Genomic DNA, 19,846 nt, shown 5'->3' on the forward strand with positions numbered 1-19,846 from the left:
AACTGTTATGATTCTACCACTCTACTCAGGAGAACACTCCTGTAGTTTAGCTATTTTCATTTTAACCGGATATGTAAAATCTCAAGTGATTTTTTTTTTGATAGGAGAAAAAGAACCCCCAAACTAAGGTGAGTCCTTGGGTCCCTAAACCGGCCTTCAGAACATGATTTATCCACCATCTATGTAAAAAAGAACAAGAAGATTACTGCAGATGCAGCAGCATGGGGTGGTACAGACGGGTACTGAGGAGAAGGGGGGCGAGAGAGGGAAGGACAGGTCAGGCAAAAGAGGACTCAGCCCGCAGAGAGGCATGCAGGTGGGCTCCTGCCCTGCCGGAGCGGAACCAACCATGAGATGCACAGGGTGGGGTGGGGGAATGGGAGCACCTCAGGGGTCTGTGCCAGGACGGCGAGGTCAGCGGGGACCGGACCACACCAGCTTCTAGAAAGGTCCTTGTAAAAGAGATCCGCCCAACGTGCAGAGGGAGGAGGTGATCTCACCACACCTTTGTTACCCAGCAGCACGCGGAGCATTTCCCAGCAGAAACCCATCATTAGCACACAGAGGCTCAGCAGAGCCAGGGCAGAGGGCAGGGCCTCGGATATGAGGTCACCCAGCCCTCTGAGGATCAGCTCCACCCAGAGGGGAGCTGACATGTGGTTGGACTAAAGGTCCAGGGAAGCAGTTCCACAGAGTAAAGAACCCGAAAGAGGGAAAGTTTCCCAACTGCTTTGTTGGATAAAATACCGCGTCTCATTTAGAAAAACCTGCTGAGGCCACGTGTGGTGTAAAACCTGATAGAACACTGGCACTGACCATACACACTGAAAGTGTTATTACAAAACACCAGAGCTGGAAGCCCCGTCCTGAGCGGCAGTCATCCTCTCAGAGGCCAACACGGCCGTGGCTTCAGGACCCCCAGACCCACAGCAGCGCTGAGCCTGTTCTTCCAGACTTACATTATTTGCAAAATCTGGTTGGATCCAGGGACTGACATGAAGTAGGATTAGCCAAACGAGGTTTAGAAACGCAGACACTAAAGCGGACTGTGGGAGCAACGCGGACAAACCCACGTGGGCCCTCGCGTGAGTAGCGTCGGCCCCAAGCGCTGCATGCAGAAAGCTTTCTGAAAATACTCGTGGGAAAACCCACGGTTTGTAAGAAAAGTATGTCTTGTTTTCTAAACAGAATGATCAAGGAACTTACCTCAGACGCTTCCAAAGGGCTAGGCTACTGATATAAAGATGCCATTCCAATTAAATGCTCATAGAACATAAGACATCATGGCCCAGCTAAACCACGAAAACGTATTCAGAAAGGGCTCTGAAGAAAAAGCAAAATCTGAGGACTAAGTGAGAGTCTAGTGCTGTGAGGCCAGAGAAGACAGGGCTTAATAATCAGGAAAACAGATGGGGGGGACGTACGTGTGCAGTTTTAGTGCAGTACGAATCCGTGGAGCACCCAGATTCAGAAGCACAGGCACCCCGCTCCACAGGACTCCGCCAGGAGGATGCGGGGAGGGGCACCATTCCCTCCCCGTCAGGGCACCTGCCAAGAATTCGGGGTGGAAAGCAGATGCCAAGTTCCTCCTGTTTTCCTCCTCCCACACGTCTGCTTCTAGAACCTTCACGGCAGCACTAGTTCAGAGCAGCCCTGATTCCAGAATATTAACAGGCTCTCCTTCCCCATCTCACTCTTGGGGCCTCTTAAGACTCCAGAGGCTCAGAGGAGCTACCATGCCGACCAGCTAGTATCAGACGCATACCAAGAGTGAGCATGTCTTCCGAGTTTCAAGTAACTAACTTACAAATAAGCTTAGAACTCATCCTGCTCAGATGTCTGTACCATCTGCACTACAGCTGAAATGATTCTTTCTGCTTCCAATGCTGTGTGTTCATAAGAGAAAATTTATTTTTTCCTTTCTCAGTAAAGAGTGGTATAAACCGTTGGACAGAGTTTCTAACAGGTAGAGTTTATACAAGCGTTAGTGGTTATAACTACATTCATAACCAGCGCTGGGTGAAGTTCCTGGTTACATAAGCCTTTTGCTGAATTTTCTCCTCCCTAGTGACATTTCTGCTGGATAAAGTTAAGGATATGAAACTCAGATTTCAACCTCTCTTTCTTCACTCTTGTTTACTAAAAACAGACTTTTAAAACGGAAATAAAAATGATGGAAAGTAAATTCGATTGCCTGCCAACGTGAAACAGCCAGCTTGTAGGCACTGACTTGTTTTTCATTCCCAGGAGGATAGTCTAATGACATTCCAACATTCCACGGCCCTTTGTACCTAGGGAGGGCCCCGTGACTAGTTCTCGCCAATCAGATGCGAGCAGAAGTGATGGATCCCTTCCTGCCAGAGGAGGTTAAGAGCAAGCAAGTCTTCTGCCTGCCCTCTCCCGTCCCCACGTGAAGGCTGAAGGTGAACCCAGGGGCCCTGCACAGATGTAGCCCCACTGCATTGAGATGAACAAGGGCTTGTTTTAATCAGGGGTCAGAAGACACATAGACGTAGATGTGATGGTTGTGAAGGAAGCAGTTTATACTCACGGGTCCCTAGAAACAGGACACACGGGATGTCAGGCAGGGCCATGCAGGGAAGCACCAGGGTCAGTCAGGCGGCAGGAGGGGGGCAGCATGGCCTCTACCTCCCTACTCTTTTCCTAGCTCGCTCCTACTCATCCTTCAACTATGCTGTCACATCCTCCAGGAGGCAATCTTTAAAGCAGGGACCAGGTTAGTGGTCCTTAGGATGCACTGTATTTGACCTTGGCTGTCCTTTCGTTACCCTTTTTGTTCGGTCCTGCCTTGTCCAGTGTAAGCTCCACGAGGGCAGGGAACTAGCCTGTTACGTGCACTACCATCTGCCAACACTGGCCTGGCACAGAGGACACGCTCATCTTTTTTTTTTTTTTTTAAACGAATGAGTAGTTGATTTTAAGAAGTTGCGATCTCAAAGAACAATGGCAGTCATGCCCCAACTTAGCTTAACAAGAAACTTACATGATATAAAATAACCAAGCTTACAGTAACACATATAGGTCATAAATCATTCAAGCTAAAATGACCCAATAATGCCACAGGCAGAGAGAAGTACCCTACATCTCATTTTATACATGTGCACTATTATTTCAGTTTCTAGAACAGGCCTCGTCTTACAGTAGCACATTTATTAAAAAGTATAAAATAACCTTCTCCAAAAATGTTCAGAGACCCTGTTGCTTAATTAGTTGCCAATATAGTAAGTACCCACATGGCATTTCTTCTTCTGGGAAGAGATGGGAATGGTTTCCAGAGTGTGGACCATGCAGAATCAAGAATAAACTTTTTTTCAGGACTTTTTCTCTGCTGGGAACTACATCCTTAAGTATATTCTCTTTTCCATCACCTCCCTCTTAAATTTCATCAAGAAAAATCTAAAAATTTCCTTTTTTAAAATCAAAACGGATTTTACGTCCTTTTGCCAATAACCACATACCAGTTTAAGGAGGGTTGCTCAAATATGCAGCCTGGATACACCAATGGAAAGCCTGAGTGTGGGCCAACACCAAGGTCTTGATGAATTTCGGTCCCTGCAAAGGTGATGTCTCTGGTTTTAACCTAAAATCACGTTTCAGATCAAAGGGTGGGAGCTGCACACCAGCCATGGCCATGAGCGTAAGGTTGTGATGGTTGGAAGAAATCTGATTTACAGAATTGCTGGAGTGGAAAAATGTATTTTGAAAATTGAAGTGAATCATCACAAACTCCATCAGCCAAGGACTGCTTTGAAAATTCTATCCAAAACCACGCAAAAATAAGCAAAGCAAAATTCTCGGAAGCTTCCTAAGGAATGAACAATGGGCTCACACCTTCTCAGAAACGTTTCTTCCCAACAAGGACGCTGGGAAGGGACCAGCACTGTATGTACCTAAGCCTCCCTCCATGGAGACCGGAGAGAATTTCCTGATAGACACCACTGTCTTTGTGACACAGTCCACAGAGCATGAAACAAGGCAACGAGGCTGCTCTGTGGACCTCAGTCCCCGGTGGAGCAAAGCCCTCAGGGCCCTGAGTGTGGCACATATCTGATCGACCGCTTCCGCAGGACTTGGGGCTGGAAGGGGCCCGAAGGCGCTGTTCTGTGAGATCAGGGTCCCTGTGCTTTGAAAGTGCCCCAGTTTGTCTCAAATTGGTGCCACGTTCCTACGCTTCTTTGGGAGTGGGGTGAATGCATCTTTCTAAGGGGCGATTCAAAGTGTAACAGGAGCACATTTATATTTAGGACAATCAGCACATGAACAAATAATGAAATCAGCTGACATATCCCGGCTCCTCTTGCAAGCTTTCTTGATTGTCACCTCTGACTTCCTTCCCTCCACTGAAAAAACAAACAAACATACAAAAACCCACGCGACTGCCAGACCGTATGTATTTTTCTACACAGTGGTCTTCGCTTCCTCACAGGCAAGTCCCACGGTTTAACTGTCCCACCCCAAACCCGTCACTGACAAAAGTGCCCACTGGGTTCTGGTGATCTGACCCCCACCCAACACCCCCAGTGCTACAGCTCTCTTGACGAGGGATGCCACTGCAGACCCAAGGGGATGCTGGAAATGTGTGCAGACGTGTTTTGACTCATAGTTGCACAAGAACAGGGAAAAAAGCGGTGTGTATGTGTGTGGTGGGGAGGTTCACTGGTCAGAGATGCTCAGTGTCCAGAAAAGCTCACCAGAGGCTGCACAAAGTCCCGAGTCCAGCCCCTCTGCAGCCCCACCCCTCTGGGCGCCACGGCCCACGGGCTCTCCCAGCGCCTCGGCAGCACCGGCCCTGGGCGCCTGTGGCCCCGGCCGGGAGTGCTCTTTCTCCCTGCCCTTCCCCATACCTCCCCTTTCCCACTGGATCACCCTCTACCCATCTTTTAAGAACTTAGGTATCGCTTCCTTGGAGAAGATGCTTCCTTGACCCACTAGACTAGCTTGTGTCCCGCTACTACAAGCTCCCCGTGAAGCCTGCAGGACACAGCTCTCTGGGCATTAAGCAATTACGTGTGTAATTCCTGATCATCAGCTCTGATCTCACAGAAGCCCCCCGAGAGCAAGACAGGCAGCGTTTACATCCGCCGCACCCTCGGCGCCTGCACAGCATAGGTCTGCCATGATTTTGCTGAATAAGTTCTCCTCTAAACATGTTCCCTCCTCTCTACCCAGTCCCTGGGTCTAACCCTCCTTAAGCTCCCCTGGATCAGCCGGAGACCTAGCTAGGATTCTTGTCACCAGTTTGCCTTCTACCATTCACCTTATGAGACACAATGGATTCATTTCCCCAACATTGCTTTGACCACAATACTCCCCTCGATCTAAATTCTACTGACTGTTCACTGCCTCCAAATAAAGTTCTGATTTCTTGACGTGGCCTTCAAAGCCCTCTGCAGTCCAGCTTTCACCTGCCTTCTCCCACTTTTCCCTGCCTCCCACCGGGTAAGGGATGAACTTCTCAAGCTCTCCGCATCTGTCCTGAATTGACCGCCTTCGTTTGGCTCTTCCCTCCTACCCTCTGCATCTCCCTCTGCCTGGACTTCCAGGCTAAGCCTATACACTATCTCCTCAAATTAGCCATGAATCATCCCAAATGAAAGGCATCCCTCTCTCAGCCGTCTGCAATCCGAGAGCACTTTTCCTTTATTTCACTTGAGAGCTACTTTCTGCCTTGTACTACAATCACCCAATTCCCTTACCAGACTACAAACTCCTGTAAGGTTAAGATCCCCTTTGATTCATTTACCCACCACCCTCAGGATCTACCACCGTGTCTCGGACATAAAGACCTCGTAAGTGAATAGGGCTAAGGAACAGTAATCACCTTCCTGGGTACTAATAGTGAGAATTTAGAAATGAATTCTAAAATATTCATTCCATTTATTAGAGGACACCCATGAACATGCAAGAACGCCAAGGGCCTTCTGTTGTTCTTTGCTTAATATACTCAATGTTTGCAATTTATTTCACCATAAACAGTTTCACTCAAAAGGTTGCTGTTTACAATGCAACCAAAAGAAAACCTCTCTGCTAGAGGCTTAGTAAATATGATGAAATAGTGACGCTGCCAATGATGGTGATAATGACTTTAAAAATGGGGGAAAAAATCACCCTTTTGGCTGCTACGCAAAACGCTAACCTGCGGGAAGCAGGTAAAGGTGATAGAAACCAACTCAAAATTTACCTGGTGATGGCTCTTAGGTAACTTACTCACTGTTTGGCATCTACCGCCTTTTAAATACAGACCACATTAGGAGAGTGAATGGATTTACCTGATGGACTCGAGGTAAACAAGAGCGATCCCACCATACACTGCAAACCACACTCTCAGAGCACATAATCATGACTCAAGATCAGAAAACCACCGGGTCTGCTGCAGACGGGGGCCACGCTAGCTCCCTCTGGAGCGGGCAAGTAAACGACCATCGTGCCAAACTTCTGTGAGTTCAAAGGCAAGCACTGCGCATGGAGGGACAAAGTCAACGTTGAGATAAGAGAGTGGGGGGGTCTGGAGACAGTACTTGTGATCGGTCCACAAGTCTCTTCCTAAGGACGAAAGGCTGGGCTCGGGGACCAGAGGACACTTGGTCCTCTGTTGACCAAGCTGTTCCTGGGCTCACCAGACACACTGCCTCCCACCCCAGTCCAGCCTGACACCATGATGGCTGCTTTACCACCAAACTGTCCGACCTTCTAAAACAAACCACAGTCAACACTCATATTTGTTAAGCCCTTACTCACAAAACCGTTTCAAATACATTAAATCCACTATGAGTAAAGATGAATCACAGAAAGCTTTATCATTCAAAGAAAATGATTCCATTAGAATGCCCCTTTGGGGGTAGGACTAGAAGCAGAAACTTTTATTTTCTGATTTAGAGACGTAGGGATCCTTGCAGGAAAAGCGTGTCTGATGAAACTGAGGGCAAAGGTCTTGGGTATCACACGTTAGCTGTGCATGCGTCTTCTCTAACTGTCAACATGACAGGTTAAAGCACATCAGTGAGGATGAATCATGTCTGTTTGAAGCACAATAACATTGACGCAGAAACAAAGAAGCTTGGGAACTTTATATTCTTTGGTTCTCTGAACAATAAAAGGCCTTGTCTAGTCAACATGGAGTAATTTCCCCAGGGGTATTATTATGATTTGAGAGGGGTAAAACAGTAGCATTCTCGTAATATAATACGTTTTCATTTTTTGAGACTAACAGGTATGTCTCTTTAAGAGGCCACATTTTGGATGTATTAAGAAGTGTGAACAAATACACCCTCCTCCAGCTTAGGTAAGACTGAAACCAACCGGGAGAATCAGTCCTCTGGCAAACTTCAAACGTTTGCTTGAAAAGTGTATGTAAAGGAAAGGAGACTCTGAGAAAACTGGGTATAAAATGAAACTCTCACAAGACCTGAGTTCCTTGGCACAGAGGTATGTCAGGCTTGGAAAACGAAAGCCCAAGTATTATAATTAACAGAAAATTTCAAACTCGTGGACAAGAGGCATCAATGTTTCATTACAGTACAGTGCTTTTCTTCAAGATCCTTGACTCAAATTGTTATTAAAAATAAAGTTTAGAATTCCTAGTATTTAAACTCTCCAGGCACCTGGAAAGAACATGGGTTTTCAGAGCCAGAATGGGTGAAACCTACAAGCTATAAATCCGAGGCTAGCTCTCATTAGATGTTTCTTGTATTTTTCTTCTGAAATTTCTTCCTGTGATCTCTGGGTATGCAGAACTGGGGAAAAAAACTGTGAACAACTGGCACCGAGGGGCTGCAAAGCTACTTGCTGAGAGTTGAATCATGAAGCCATTACCTACCGTGCTCCATTGCTTTCATGGGAAACCAGAAGAGGATGAGCGAGTGGACCAAGGCGTTGATGCAGTGACCCCAGAAAACCTAAGGGAAAATAAGAGTCAGGGGCTGCCCACACTTTGACCTCTGTGGGCTCAACAAGCCCCTCACTGTCAGGGATGCTGGCTTCGAGACCCAGCTCCAGAAGGTGAAAAAAACCCAATTTCCTCATTTTTACATACAAATGTCCAGGCTATCTCCAGATAATATTACTCTAGTACAAAGACCTAAAGAAATATTCACACAAAAACAGGCCAATATACAATCTATCCACATCTGAAAAATAAACGATGACCCATTTCCTTTAGAATGGAAAGAAAGACAACATTTCATTCAACATAATCATGCAAAAAAGGGAGTACTGGGTCAAACTGTTAATGGAGAGATTGAAACTGTTCTTTTGGAAAGCATTAGAAACACTTAAAATGTAAATCCCTACACAGCATGCTCACACTTTTGTTTTACCCCTAAAAATTCCTCCCCTTCAATTTTTCAGTTTTTAGGATTATAGATGAATGTCATTCACATTTAAAAGTTCTCTTTAACACCTGAAAGGTCGAACAGAAGAGCGTGAAGCTTGGTTTCTTCTAAATTACAGTTTCATAAATGCACTTCAATCATCTTTTTCAATTATGACAGAATTACTAAAGCCAGACCAAATGTACTTAAAAATCTACAAATTGTTCTGAGAATTGCCATATAGTTTGATTTTAAGTAGTGATGGGGCAACAGAAAATAATGAGAAATGATAAGACATATGGGATTTTCCTACTTTAAATGCTCATTTTTTTCTGTCTCCTCCCTGCCCTCTGTATGCCACCCCCCCCCCCCCAAGTCAGTCTCCGAGCACCCTCAGCTCCACTGCCTTTCCAATGGGCCTGCTCCCTACCTCCCACCTTACATAGCCTTTGAATTCCAACTCTGTAAAGCACAGATTTGATTTACATAAACAGTGCAGAACACACAGGCCACATTTCCCATCAACAGAGACAGTGAACAGGGACCGACAGAATGTCATCCACGGCTCCTTGTGCATAGAACAACACGAGAGGCAGCAGGGTCCCTTGTATTTTCTCCAGACATGAACATGCCTGTTGCTCTCTCCCAAACAGGAGGCAGCTCTGAAGGAAGACAATCTCGACACCGGGCTCAAAACGAAGCCTTCAGAGACTGCTCTGTACCAAGGCCTCCCGTGGCATCCTCACGAAGGCCCCAGGGGGTGTCCCCGTAGGCTAGTCACACACACAACCGGCGGGCGGTGTCTCAACCGGGCTGGGCACCGAGCCCCTGTTCCAGCCTCCGAGTCCCCTCCTGCACAGACACCGGAGACGAAAACTCGGCCAGGCAAGCGCGTGGGCGCCTCTGCCTCCCCTTCGGGCCGGGGGCCCCGCCGCTGCGCCTCTAGCCGTGGCCGGCGGGCCGCTGCCGAGGGCGGGACTCCTGTGACACCCGGGCCAGGCTCCTCTCAGGGTCGCCTACTGCCTGTCTGCCTAGATGCTTCCTCTCCCCTGACGCTCCAGGCTGAGATCCCCCAGGCCTAAGCAGATCCCCGTGTCCACCTCTGGCCAATCCTCCTCCCGGGCTCAAGGAGCACTTCCTGTCGCCGAGAACCAGGCAGGGATGGCGGGAGGGCTGTGCCGGGTGACAGGGCTCTGCTGGAGGGTGGGGTGGGGTGGGATTGGATCCTACAGGCCCTGGGGCCTGGGGGCCGCTGGCCACATCGTCATCGGGGCCCACACCAGGCAGAAGCAGGCGTCACTCAACAGGAAGGGACGGCCCCTCCCCTCTGCGTCGGGCAGCTGGCGCTCACCGCGCTGGCGATGCCGGCACAGGCCCGGGGCCTCCCCGCCCGTCGGCCGCCCCCCAGGGGCCCCGCGCGCCGCTACCTTGGTGTTGAAGCCCTCGGCGTTCTGGGTGATCTTGTAGAGCTGCGGGAACCTGAGCATGCTCTCCTGGCTGCACGACCTCTCGAAGATGCCCAGCGTGAAGGGCGGCAGCGCCGTGAAGATCTGCGCAGAGGACCGCGGGCCGTCAGCAGAGGCCCTTCCGCACACGCGCGCGCCCGGCGCCTCAGGGCGACGTGGTGACGTCACGCGCGCTCAGGCCCACGCCGGGGTTCCGCGGTGCCTGCCTCCCCGGACGCCCCCCTCAGCAAGCAACGTCGGCGTCAGATGAAAACACCGAGCGCGCAACACAGCATCCCACATATCCGATTAGCCAAGAGATCGAGCTCGGGTAACAACTGCCCCGCTCTGCAGACGGCCTGTGACGTGGCATCCTCCCACGAGACCTCTGGGCGGCGTGGGGGTGTTTTCCTGTGCGTGCCGAGGCCCCGTTTACGACCTCGCACCCTGATTTTATACTCACTTTTCGGGAAGCACGAAGTACTTCACTTATTCGCTCGACAGACTTTTACTGGGAATGCGTGACGGGCCAGATATTGTGATAATCCCCAGGGAGAAAGCGATTTAAAAACGGAAGAAGAAAGAAGGCAAAGAAGCAGGTCCCTGACCTCTAGGAGCTCCGTCTGCTGCAGAGGTGGGGACCGGGCAGCTGGCGACAGGCATGTAATCAAACACATAAAACGAGAGCGCTCTGCAAAGTCACTCCTAGGGGAGAGGATGCAGGAGGAGAGGGGGATCACAGGAGGATGCTTGCACCAAACAGCCTCTGGCCTGTAAGGTGCTGGACCTGCAGGATTTGGCAGGATGCTGAGGGATGTGGGTGGGAGGTGGGCAGAGGGAAACATCCCCATGGAAAGAGCACCCGTCACAAAGCTTTGAGGCACACACACCGTACATTGGTGGGGAACCTCTAGAAGGTCCAGGATGGCGGTTGGCTGGGGACACGGCACAAGACAAGGCTAGGATGGAGACAGAATGCCCTCCCGGGATGCCGAGCTCTTGGGCAGGGGTGCTTCCTAAGACGGTTCCCTTGACCTATCCTCTAGAGCGTGTGACATGCTTGTATTTGTGTTCTAGAACGAGAAGGCCTGATGCTGAAGACGCGGGCTGGAACAAGCGGGTCATCCAGCCCGGGGGCTGGGGCAGAGGGAGGGCCACCTCCTCCCTGGGCGTGCGCAGGGGCCGCTCTCCGCTCTGCATCAGCGTCGAGCAAATCCGTACCCACAAGCCCAGCAAGCTCTCGGGGCCGTGGGAACTGGGTGTGTGTCTCTATGAGAGCTCTGGCTGCACGTGAGTTCCCGGGAGCCTGAACCTCTGGCCAGAGGAGGCAGCCTTTTACAAGTCTGTTGGGATAAGGCAACCAGAGGTGCGGTGGGGTGAGGCCCATCAGACGCGCCGGCTCCAGCTGCACCCGGGAGCAGAGAGGAAGACAGCCCTGGATGTCAACATTCCGCGGATTTCGGGGAGAAAAACATGCAGAGTGGTGGCCCTCGCGTCTCACAATAACAAATGCTAGAGGAAGGTACGTCCCGCACATCTCAGAAACTGCACACTCGGTGTATAAACTCACCTTCACTGTTCGGGCTAAAGTAGATAAATGCAAACTATCTGCACGGCCAGCTTTATTTTTTCTTTTCCTTTTTTCACTTGACTTTCTCCTTCCACCCACTTCAAATCCTCTCCCCCCACCACACCCCCAGGCTAACAACCTACCAGATTTCTCACCCAGCTTGTAGCATACCCCGCCACACACACACACACACACGCGCTGCTCGGGGATCATTACTTCTTTTACAGAAACACGCCATCATACAGATTTTCTCCATCATATTTTTCTCTCACTAAATGATGCACCATGGGAAGTCCCCGAGTTCTCTGAGTTGACCCTGGAGCAGCCTTTTTCACGCTCACATAATAAGTCACAGTGTGGATGGACCGTATTTTCTCAACCATCACCTATGCATAGGCGTTCATCTTGTTTCCAGTTTCAATAAACACCTAGAACATATTGTAACATCTATCCTTCATCTTTTATGCAAAGGATTCCCAGAGGTAGGGTCGTGGGGTAAAAAAATACATGCATTTTAACTTTACAGGATGCTGCTTGGCTGCTTTCAGAAAAGGTTCCCATCCTTTATCTCTCCTTCACAAAGGTCAACAATCTTCTCCCTGCTTCCCTGTCAGTAATGCTTATATTCCATTTAATACTTGCCAGCTTGAAAAACTGAAGATGCTGACTCGTACTTTAAAAATGTACATTTCCTGGGACCACCAGTGAGTATGCACATGTTTTTGTGTATTTGTTGGACATAAGGATTTGCAATTCTGCAAAATGTCCAGTCAGGTTCTTTGTCCATTTCCTATTCATGGTTTATCAGCTTTTCTGAGAGTTCTTGAGTACATAGTTATCAACTCTGTCTTTCTGTTATAATAAAATTTCCTCCAAATACACTTTTTGTCTACCAGATTTCTTTATGGTTTCTTCTGCCATATAAAAAGCTTTTAATTTTTATATGGTTAAGAATAGCTTCTCAATGTCCAATTATGGTTATGGAAGTTTTCAGGAGTTTCTTGCAGGATTTTTACAGTTTTACTTCTCAGATTTATGTCTCAATTTATCTGAAATTAATTTATTTATGTTGGATAAGAAAGGAGCCCAATTTTATTTTTTTCCCTATAAATAGCCAGTCATGAGAACACAATTAGTTAATCCAAACTTTTCTACTACACTAAGATACCACCTTTGACATTTATTAAATTCTCACATATTACAGATCTACAATCTAGAACTGGGATTTAGTGCTAAGTTCCCTGACTTATTTGTCCAGTTCTCTGTCAGTATCACGTTGATGTGGTTATGGCAGCTTTACAGTACAGGCTGATGTTCAGGTAAGTCTACCTTTCCGATTGTTCTTTTTTTGAACATGCTTTGCAGATTTATTCTTAGGTGCCTGTTAATTCCATTTATACCTTAATATCATTTTATGCAATTCCCTTCTTCCCTCCCCCCAAACAATCATCCATTGGGATTCTATTTGGAATCTTATAAATTTATATACTAATTTTGGAAGGGTTGATACTAAGTCTTTTATGATACTAAGCCTTCCCATATAAGAAAATAGTATGACTTTCCACTTGTTTCACATACTTCAATAAGATTCTGGGTGTTGCTGATGTAGGTACTATAAAAATTATTCCTATGAAATGTATAACTAATTACATTTTGAAAGTAATTATTATTCTCCTTGCATTTCTAAGTGCTCATTGCTAGAGTTAAACAAAAAAAAGCTAGTGATTGCCAGGAGAGAAAAAAAAACTATTGGTTTTTATATATTTATTATGAATCTGGCCACCTTATCAAATTTTCTTATAATTCTAGTATTTCTTTACTGGTATATTGTGGGTTTTTTAGATGTACAGTCATATATGAACATATTTAACATGGCCATTTTTGGTGCACATATTTGTATAAGCACAGAAATATTTTACTTTTTCCTAGTATTTGTAATAGTTATGTAATTTTCTTGGCAGTTGCTGAAAATTCCAAAACAATGCCAAATTATATAGTGATGGCAGGAATCCCTGACTAATTTCTTTTTTAAAATGAAATAGTTTTAGAATTTTACCATTTATGGTAATACGCTACTGTTTTTTTTTATAAATAGTCTGCATTATAGTCAGTTAACTTATTTCTTTCCTATATGACTTAGATTCCTTATTTCGGGACTGGCATTTGAAATGACTCAAATAACTTTTGCAGCATCTAATGACGGGATCACATTTTTCTTCTTTATTTGGCTGATACAGTGGTATTTAGGAAGTTTTTTAAATTTTAAGCCTCCAGTATTCCTGAAATAAATCCTTCTTTGTCAAATATTTTATTCTTCTGATACATTGTTGAGCTCTATTTGCTGATACCTTGCTTAGAAATTTTATATTTATGTTTACAAGTCAGGCTGGCTCAGTTTTCTTCAAATTATGCTGACGATAAAAGTGAAGTAGGATACATTTTCTGAAAGTTTTAAAAACATTAGAGTTATAACTTCACTAAAAAATGGATAAAATGTAGCTGAAATCCATCTGTTCATGGCAGCTTTTGTCACTGGTGGCCTCTTTAGTCTCCTTCTACCCATAAAATAAAATGATGTAGAAATTCGACTATGGATATAATGAGCATCTAATAGGATGGCATTGATTCATGACCTTGGGAGATGGAGTAGTTTCAAGTCAGTTTCAGTGCTGTTTAATGTGCTATGAGAATTAACTCGAAAAACAGTAACTTGCTACTTTCGCTGGTTTGGGGAATCAAATATGAAGAGTTAAGTACCGAAGAAGAAAAGAGCAAGAGGGAAATACTGCTTGAAGAAAAGGGCAAGGGAGACTCCAGCCCAGAAGAGAGGTCACTAGCAATGGCTCAGATGTCACAAACTGCCTCTTGCACTGGGTCTCTATGGAGTGACCCAGAGTGGAAGAAAATGCTAAACAGAAAAGTAATGACAAAATTGGAACATGGGCTAGTATGGATTAGATAGTACTATTGTACCCATGTTCAATTTTATGATTTTGATCATTATACTGTAGTTATTTAAGGGAATGGTCTTTCCAGCTTTGCACTAAAGGATGGAGCAGGAGGGGCACGATGTCTTAACTGACTCCCAACTGGCTCAGAAATAAACATGTTGCAGTGTGTGTGCACGTGTGTGTGTGTCTTGAGAGAGAACGCAAATGCGGGCAAAATGCTAATAACTGATGACTCTGGGTATTCAGTTCTTTGTACTTTTTTGGCGACTTTTCTCTAAGTCTCTATTTCAAACAAAAGTGAGCAAGACAATTTCCATGAGGGCAGAATTCCAGGTCCTCAAAAGCTTTGGCCCTTCCAGTGATTGACTGTGGAGGTCAATTACCCTCTGACCCCGCTGGACTGGACTGTCCCCACGCTGCCACCACCCCCGGGTGACCGGCTCCCACACCAGCACCGTGGACCACAGGGCCATCTCACCTGGGAATTCACTTCTCTGTTGCCATGTGCTCTCTCATCTGGAGGACACAAAGGGTATAAAACATATCCCCAACCCTAGGGATCAAAGGTCACTGTAGGTCTTAAACTTCAATGTGGGTAACCACTGCTAGAGAGTTTTGTTTAAAATTTTGTTTTGCTTCCCAATATCTCTGAGAAACTCCCTGTTAGTTGAGATGATGCTCGGGAATCTGCATCTTCAAAGAAGTCCTGGTGATCCTCACGCGAGTGGTGTGTGGACCATATTTTGATCAACATCGTCTCACAGCCTATCAGCATCTGATGTGGACTAGACACCCAACTCGAGTTTGTTGGATGAACCTGAACTGCCCAAGCCTGCAGAGAGCCGAGGAAAGGATCCAGCGCTCCTGCCTGAGCATGAAAAGAGGGCTCAGCTCCTTTCATTGTGTAGCCAGGTGACGTGTTTCAGTCCTTAGCGCTAAAGCATAGCTTCTAGGTCTCAGCCTTCTAGTTACAAACTCATACATGGGCCTGGCTTGGCCTTTTCCACACTAAATCACCACGGAGCAGGCAGTATATTTCCCCCTAAACGGTCACATAATTTTAACCTACTGAACACACTTTGAAGTCCTGCCACATTAACCATCTGCCCAAGGGGAGGCCCTGGAGCCCCTTTCCACGTGGTAGGTGGTTAGAGCCGCTTTGCCGGCACAGGTGATAACCGGCCATTCCTCCTGCCCTGCTCTCGTCCCCTGTCACTTTTGTCTTTGGGGGCATAATTATCAGCAACAAATATACCAGTGCACTTTGTAGCGAGTAACCCAAAAGCTGAACTTGGTTCAGCGGCATCTTGGTCTATACACGTGATCCCCTTCACCTGTCGAGCTACGAGGGCTGAAGCAACGTATATGCAGGTTTTATATGGAGCACCTAGCAGAGGGGTTACTTTAAAAAAAAAAAAAAGAGGGAGTTGAATGGATGGGTGACTTGAACATCCAGCTGCAGATGTATATACAAACTATACATATTTACAGCACCACGATTTACATTATTGTATGTCTGGTAACGTCCATCTATGCCTACCTATGCTGGCTGCTTCAGAATACAAACTCCCCCAGGGCAGAGAACGTCAGAGTTAGGGTCCAGAACAGTAGTGAAGGTGCAACTCAAGAAATGTGCCCTACTGGGGTCTCTACAGCACCAAGCTACACCCCCTGCCAGTAAAACAAATGGCTAAGGAGCTACTTCGTCATTTTAGTCTATAGTTTATATTTACTTCTAGCTTTTGAATTCATTACAGTCAAGTAATGAAAACAGAACTCTAAAATCGTGAAAAATACCAAATAAGCTGATTACTATTCACCAAGGGAACTGGAAGTCAGAATTCATTATTTTAGCACTAACTGTGGGAGAAAACTTTCTTCCGCAAGGACAGATACGCGTTTAAGAAGGACAAAAAGGATACCAGGTTACATACTGTATATTCTCATCTATGTTTAAGAATTCAGAAGTGAAATTATGGAGTGGAATGAGTTTACACGTAGTTCAGAAATTTTTTTCTTGAGCTAAAAACATGGAAATGTTGCCCAGGCATTCAGTCAGGAGGTAACAAGGGTCTATTATCAAGATATATGGGTTAATAATTTCATGGGGTTATTCAAGAATGATCTGCTATGATTGAAACCATGTGTGGGGAGTTTGGGCTTCTGCAGGATGTGTGGCAGCAACAAGGCCCTACAGATGTATCTTGTGCTGCCTGCCACGGATGCAGATGAGGGACTCAGATACACTTTGCAGACAAACAGTGCAGTTCTGCATGCCATCAGCTAGAGGCGGGGAATGCTTACCACGTTGTACAAGCCGATGCACCAGCGCTCAAATAAAATCTGCCCAGAAAATCCATTAACAAATGCGAACCAGAGCTGAAAGAGAAAAAAGTTCATGAAGTTTCATATCAATATTGATCTAAATGTTTCCATTCACTGAAGGAGTAGCAGGGAATGTGGACCACCAGCTGGACACAGCTGTCGAGGGATAAAGAGCCAGAGGACCGTAGCCGCTGTGCTTTCATAAAATACAGTTTCCCTATGTCACAAATACAAATATTTTAAGGGAAATTTACACTTAAGGTATACATCGATTTTAATAGGTAGCATGCATGTATTTACAGCAAAGCTATTTGTGTTTAATTGACATCTACTATGTCTTGTGTCAACACTTTCTCAATACTGGAAGGCTCTCCACTTCATGTTCTTTCTCCTACAAGTTGACTCGATGAATATGATTTATCTTTGTCGGACTTTCAAATAGATAAAAATAAATAAAAAACGACAAACTCCCCTGATGGTCACGTGTGTTCTTAGTTCATTAAGTACTGACCCTCCTTAATCAAATGTCCACCACCTTAGCAAAGGGCAACACACAATAATAGGAAAGAAACATGCTCAAATCATTTTGTGGAATAACACGGGATGTATAAATAAATGCAGATTATACCTTCAAGTAGACCATAATTCTAATTGACTAGGCAAGGCTGACAGGAAAAGAGCTGCAGGGTAAAGTGCCAGGGACATGAACAACAAAGAAAAAAAAGTTATTTTAGAGAAGGAACCATCCCAGGTATAATTAGGAGAAGACATGGAGGCGGTGAAGCAGAAGAGGGGGCAAAACATCGGGAGGCTGGATGGAAACCTGATTTAGAAACAAGCAAATACAGAAACAGGGGTACAAAATGCTGCTGTTTAAAATTCAGCTGAATTTACATGATACAACAGGATCCCAGTGATGTGGGGTAGACTTTAACATACCCCATGCTAATCACAGAATCCACCTTAATGGTGTAAAATCATGACAGACCAAATCCATTACTATAGTGGAAGGACTTTAGCAACACAGAATAGCCACCCCACAATAATTTGGGCTGAGATCACCTCTGCTACCAACATTTTACTAAGTCAGATTTTTCAGAAGCAGTTTCTTGACTCCATCAGACTAAGCTTCCTGAGCCAGGAACTGTTCCCAAGTTTGCACAACTGTACCCAGTAAGATGCTTGGTACAAACAAGGACTTACCGTGTCCCAGTGGGACTGGACGGAATACCTCAATTCCACGGCCAGCTGGAATTTCCTTAGCACAGCCTTCATCATCTCATTCCCTCGTTCAAAAGGCTGCCCGGGATCCCTCCGAAATCTAAGATAAGTTTGCTTGGGCTTCAAAAACTCTTCCTCACTCCTATTCACTCTTCATGTCAACTCTCTCCCCAGAGGTCCCCACGAGGCCTGGCTATTCTCAGTGAAGAAACACTGGTGGAGAACTAAGAATCAGAAGTTTGTGCTCTGCACTCAGAATATTTTTACAATCCCTATTCAAATATCAGCCATCTCTAAAACAACAATTTTATTTCCATGGCCTCCCTACCACGTGAGCCTTGGCAATCAATACTTCAACCAAACTTTCAGAGCGATGAGAGTCCAGACCCAGACCTGATTCAAACGTATTTGTAAAGGGTTTCAAAGGTCTTAACCTAATTTTCCCAAGACTGTGGTCTACTTTTCTCCTGTCCTATTCAAACAATTGAGCAAACGTTGATAATACCTAGTGAACAAAACTATCTTATTGCTTAATTCTGTTGGTGTATTGTCTTTTGCTGAAGGTAGAGTAGTGATATTTTTACCGCCCTCCCCTCCCTAATATCAATTGAAAGTGCAAAAATAATTGAAATTAGAAAATAGCTATTTTCAATGAAATCATGAGATAGCCTTAATGAAAACTAAAAATGACAAAGAATAGAAACTTATATGATGAAGTGAGATCAAATCAAGGGAGAATGTCAACAGCAGACAAAACCTTCAGAGTGAAGAGGTTTCCGAGAGACAGGTGAAACAACCCGAGAAAGAGCTGCCGCAGCTCTTATTTAGAGGGTGAGTTACAGAGGTAGGTACGAGTCACAGCTGAGGTCCCCACACTGGTTCAACACAGCAGGCAGACTGCAGATCAAGGGCAGTGTGCACACGTATGCCTTTTCCCCCCAGAAGTGACTGAGGACGATGGCAGGGCACAGCAAGGAGCAAAGGGCAATTGACCCAGAAGATACCAATCGAGGTAAAGTGAAAAGAAATAAATGCAAATTCACCTAATAGAAAACCCATAACACACAGAGATTCACTGTGAGGCACAGAGGCCTCCCACTCACCTGAAGCGAAGAAATGGTGGCCAGGGAGGTGGTCGTTACTGCAAAGTGACAGGTGATCAGTGCGGAAAAGACGGAACATTGATGAGAAAGTGCTCTGAAAAAACTCTGAAGCCCCCTCCCCTAGACATTATCAAAAAATAATAAAGAAAAAAATATAAACAAAATATGACATATAAATAAATGATAATAATATGAAACAATCTCCACAGAAAGAACCAGGACTAAGCACAGAAAAATATTTTGAATGCTCTTGACAAGCCGAAGAGCTAAAGAAGATGTGGCTTTTCATTGAAACAAGAGCTAAAATAAGATGTGTAAGATATTAAAGAAGGAAATGAATAAGAAGAGGTTGATGTGACAGATTGAGGCCACATAAAGGGAAACAAAACCCAGAATGGACACTGCTGAAACCAGTCAGGGTCGGGTAGGGCAGGCTCAAGAAAACAAATGCTGAGCAAAGGACAAAAGTTAACATTGATTTTAAGAGAAACTGACAGCCTTCCAAAGATAATAACAACAGCAACAAAAATCCCAAAGGTGTACCTTAAAAAAAAGTAAGAAGAGAAAAAACATTCAAAGATATAATAGAAGAAAAATTCCTGAAATATTCTAAAACCTTAATCAGCCAATAAATAGAGAAGGCACCCTTTGTTCCCAGGAAACAAAACAACAGCTATAAAAATACCAACAGCCACGCAAACACTGATATATGAATTAATGAGTTTTAAAATTTTATAGGATCAACTCTTTAATATATTCAGGCAGAAAAAGCATTCAGCCTACAAGGGAAAAAGTCAAGTTGGCTTCACATTTCCCTGGCACAGTAGACAATACCAGAAGTCAGCAGTGAAGGTTCACAAGTCCTTAGGGAAATAAAGCATGACAAGAATTTCAGCAAAAG

The 19,846-nt window shown here is 45.5% G+C and overlaps 1 protein-coding gene across 1 annotated transcript in view; it reads right to left on the reverse strand.

The window, feature by feature from the left end:
- Positions 1 to 19,846, reverse strand: part of LOC130835882 (phospholipid-transporting ATPase IB) — a 416,937-nt gene that overhangs the window by 128,847 nt on the left and 268,244 nt on the right. Inside the window, exons 27-29 of the mRNA XM_057707762.1 lie at positions 16,601 to 16,675; positions 9,758 to 9,880; positions 7,838 to 7,916 (exon numbers count right to left, since the gene is read on the reverse strand). Coding sequence (XP_057563745.1) covers positions 7,838 to 7,916; positions 9,758 to 9,880; positions 16,601 to 16,675 — 277 coding nt within the window. The remainder of the gene's footprint in view (positions 1 to 7,837; positions 7,917 to 9,757; positions 9,881 to 16,600; positions 16,676 to 19,846) is intronic.

This window comes from Hippopotamus amphibius, chromosome 14, assembly GCF_030028045.1.
Source record: "Hippopotamus amphibius kiboko isolate mHipAmp2 chromosome 14, mHipAmp2.hap2, whole genome shotgun sequence".
NCBI lineage: Eukaryota > Metazoa > Chordata > Mammalia > Artiodactyla > Hippopotamidae > Hippopotamus > Hippopotamus amphibius.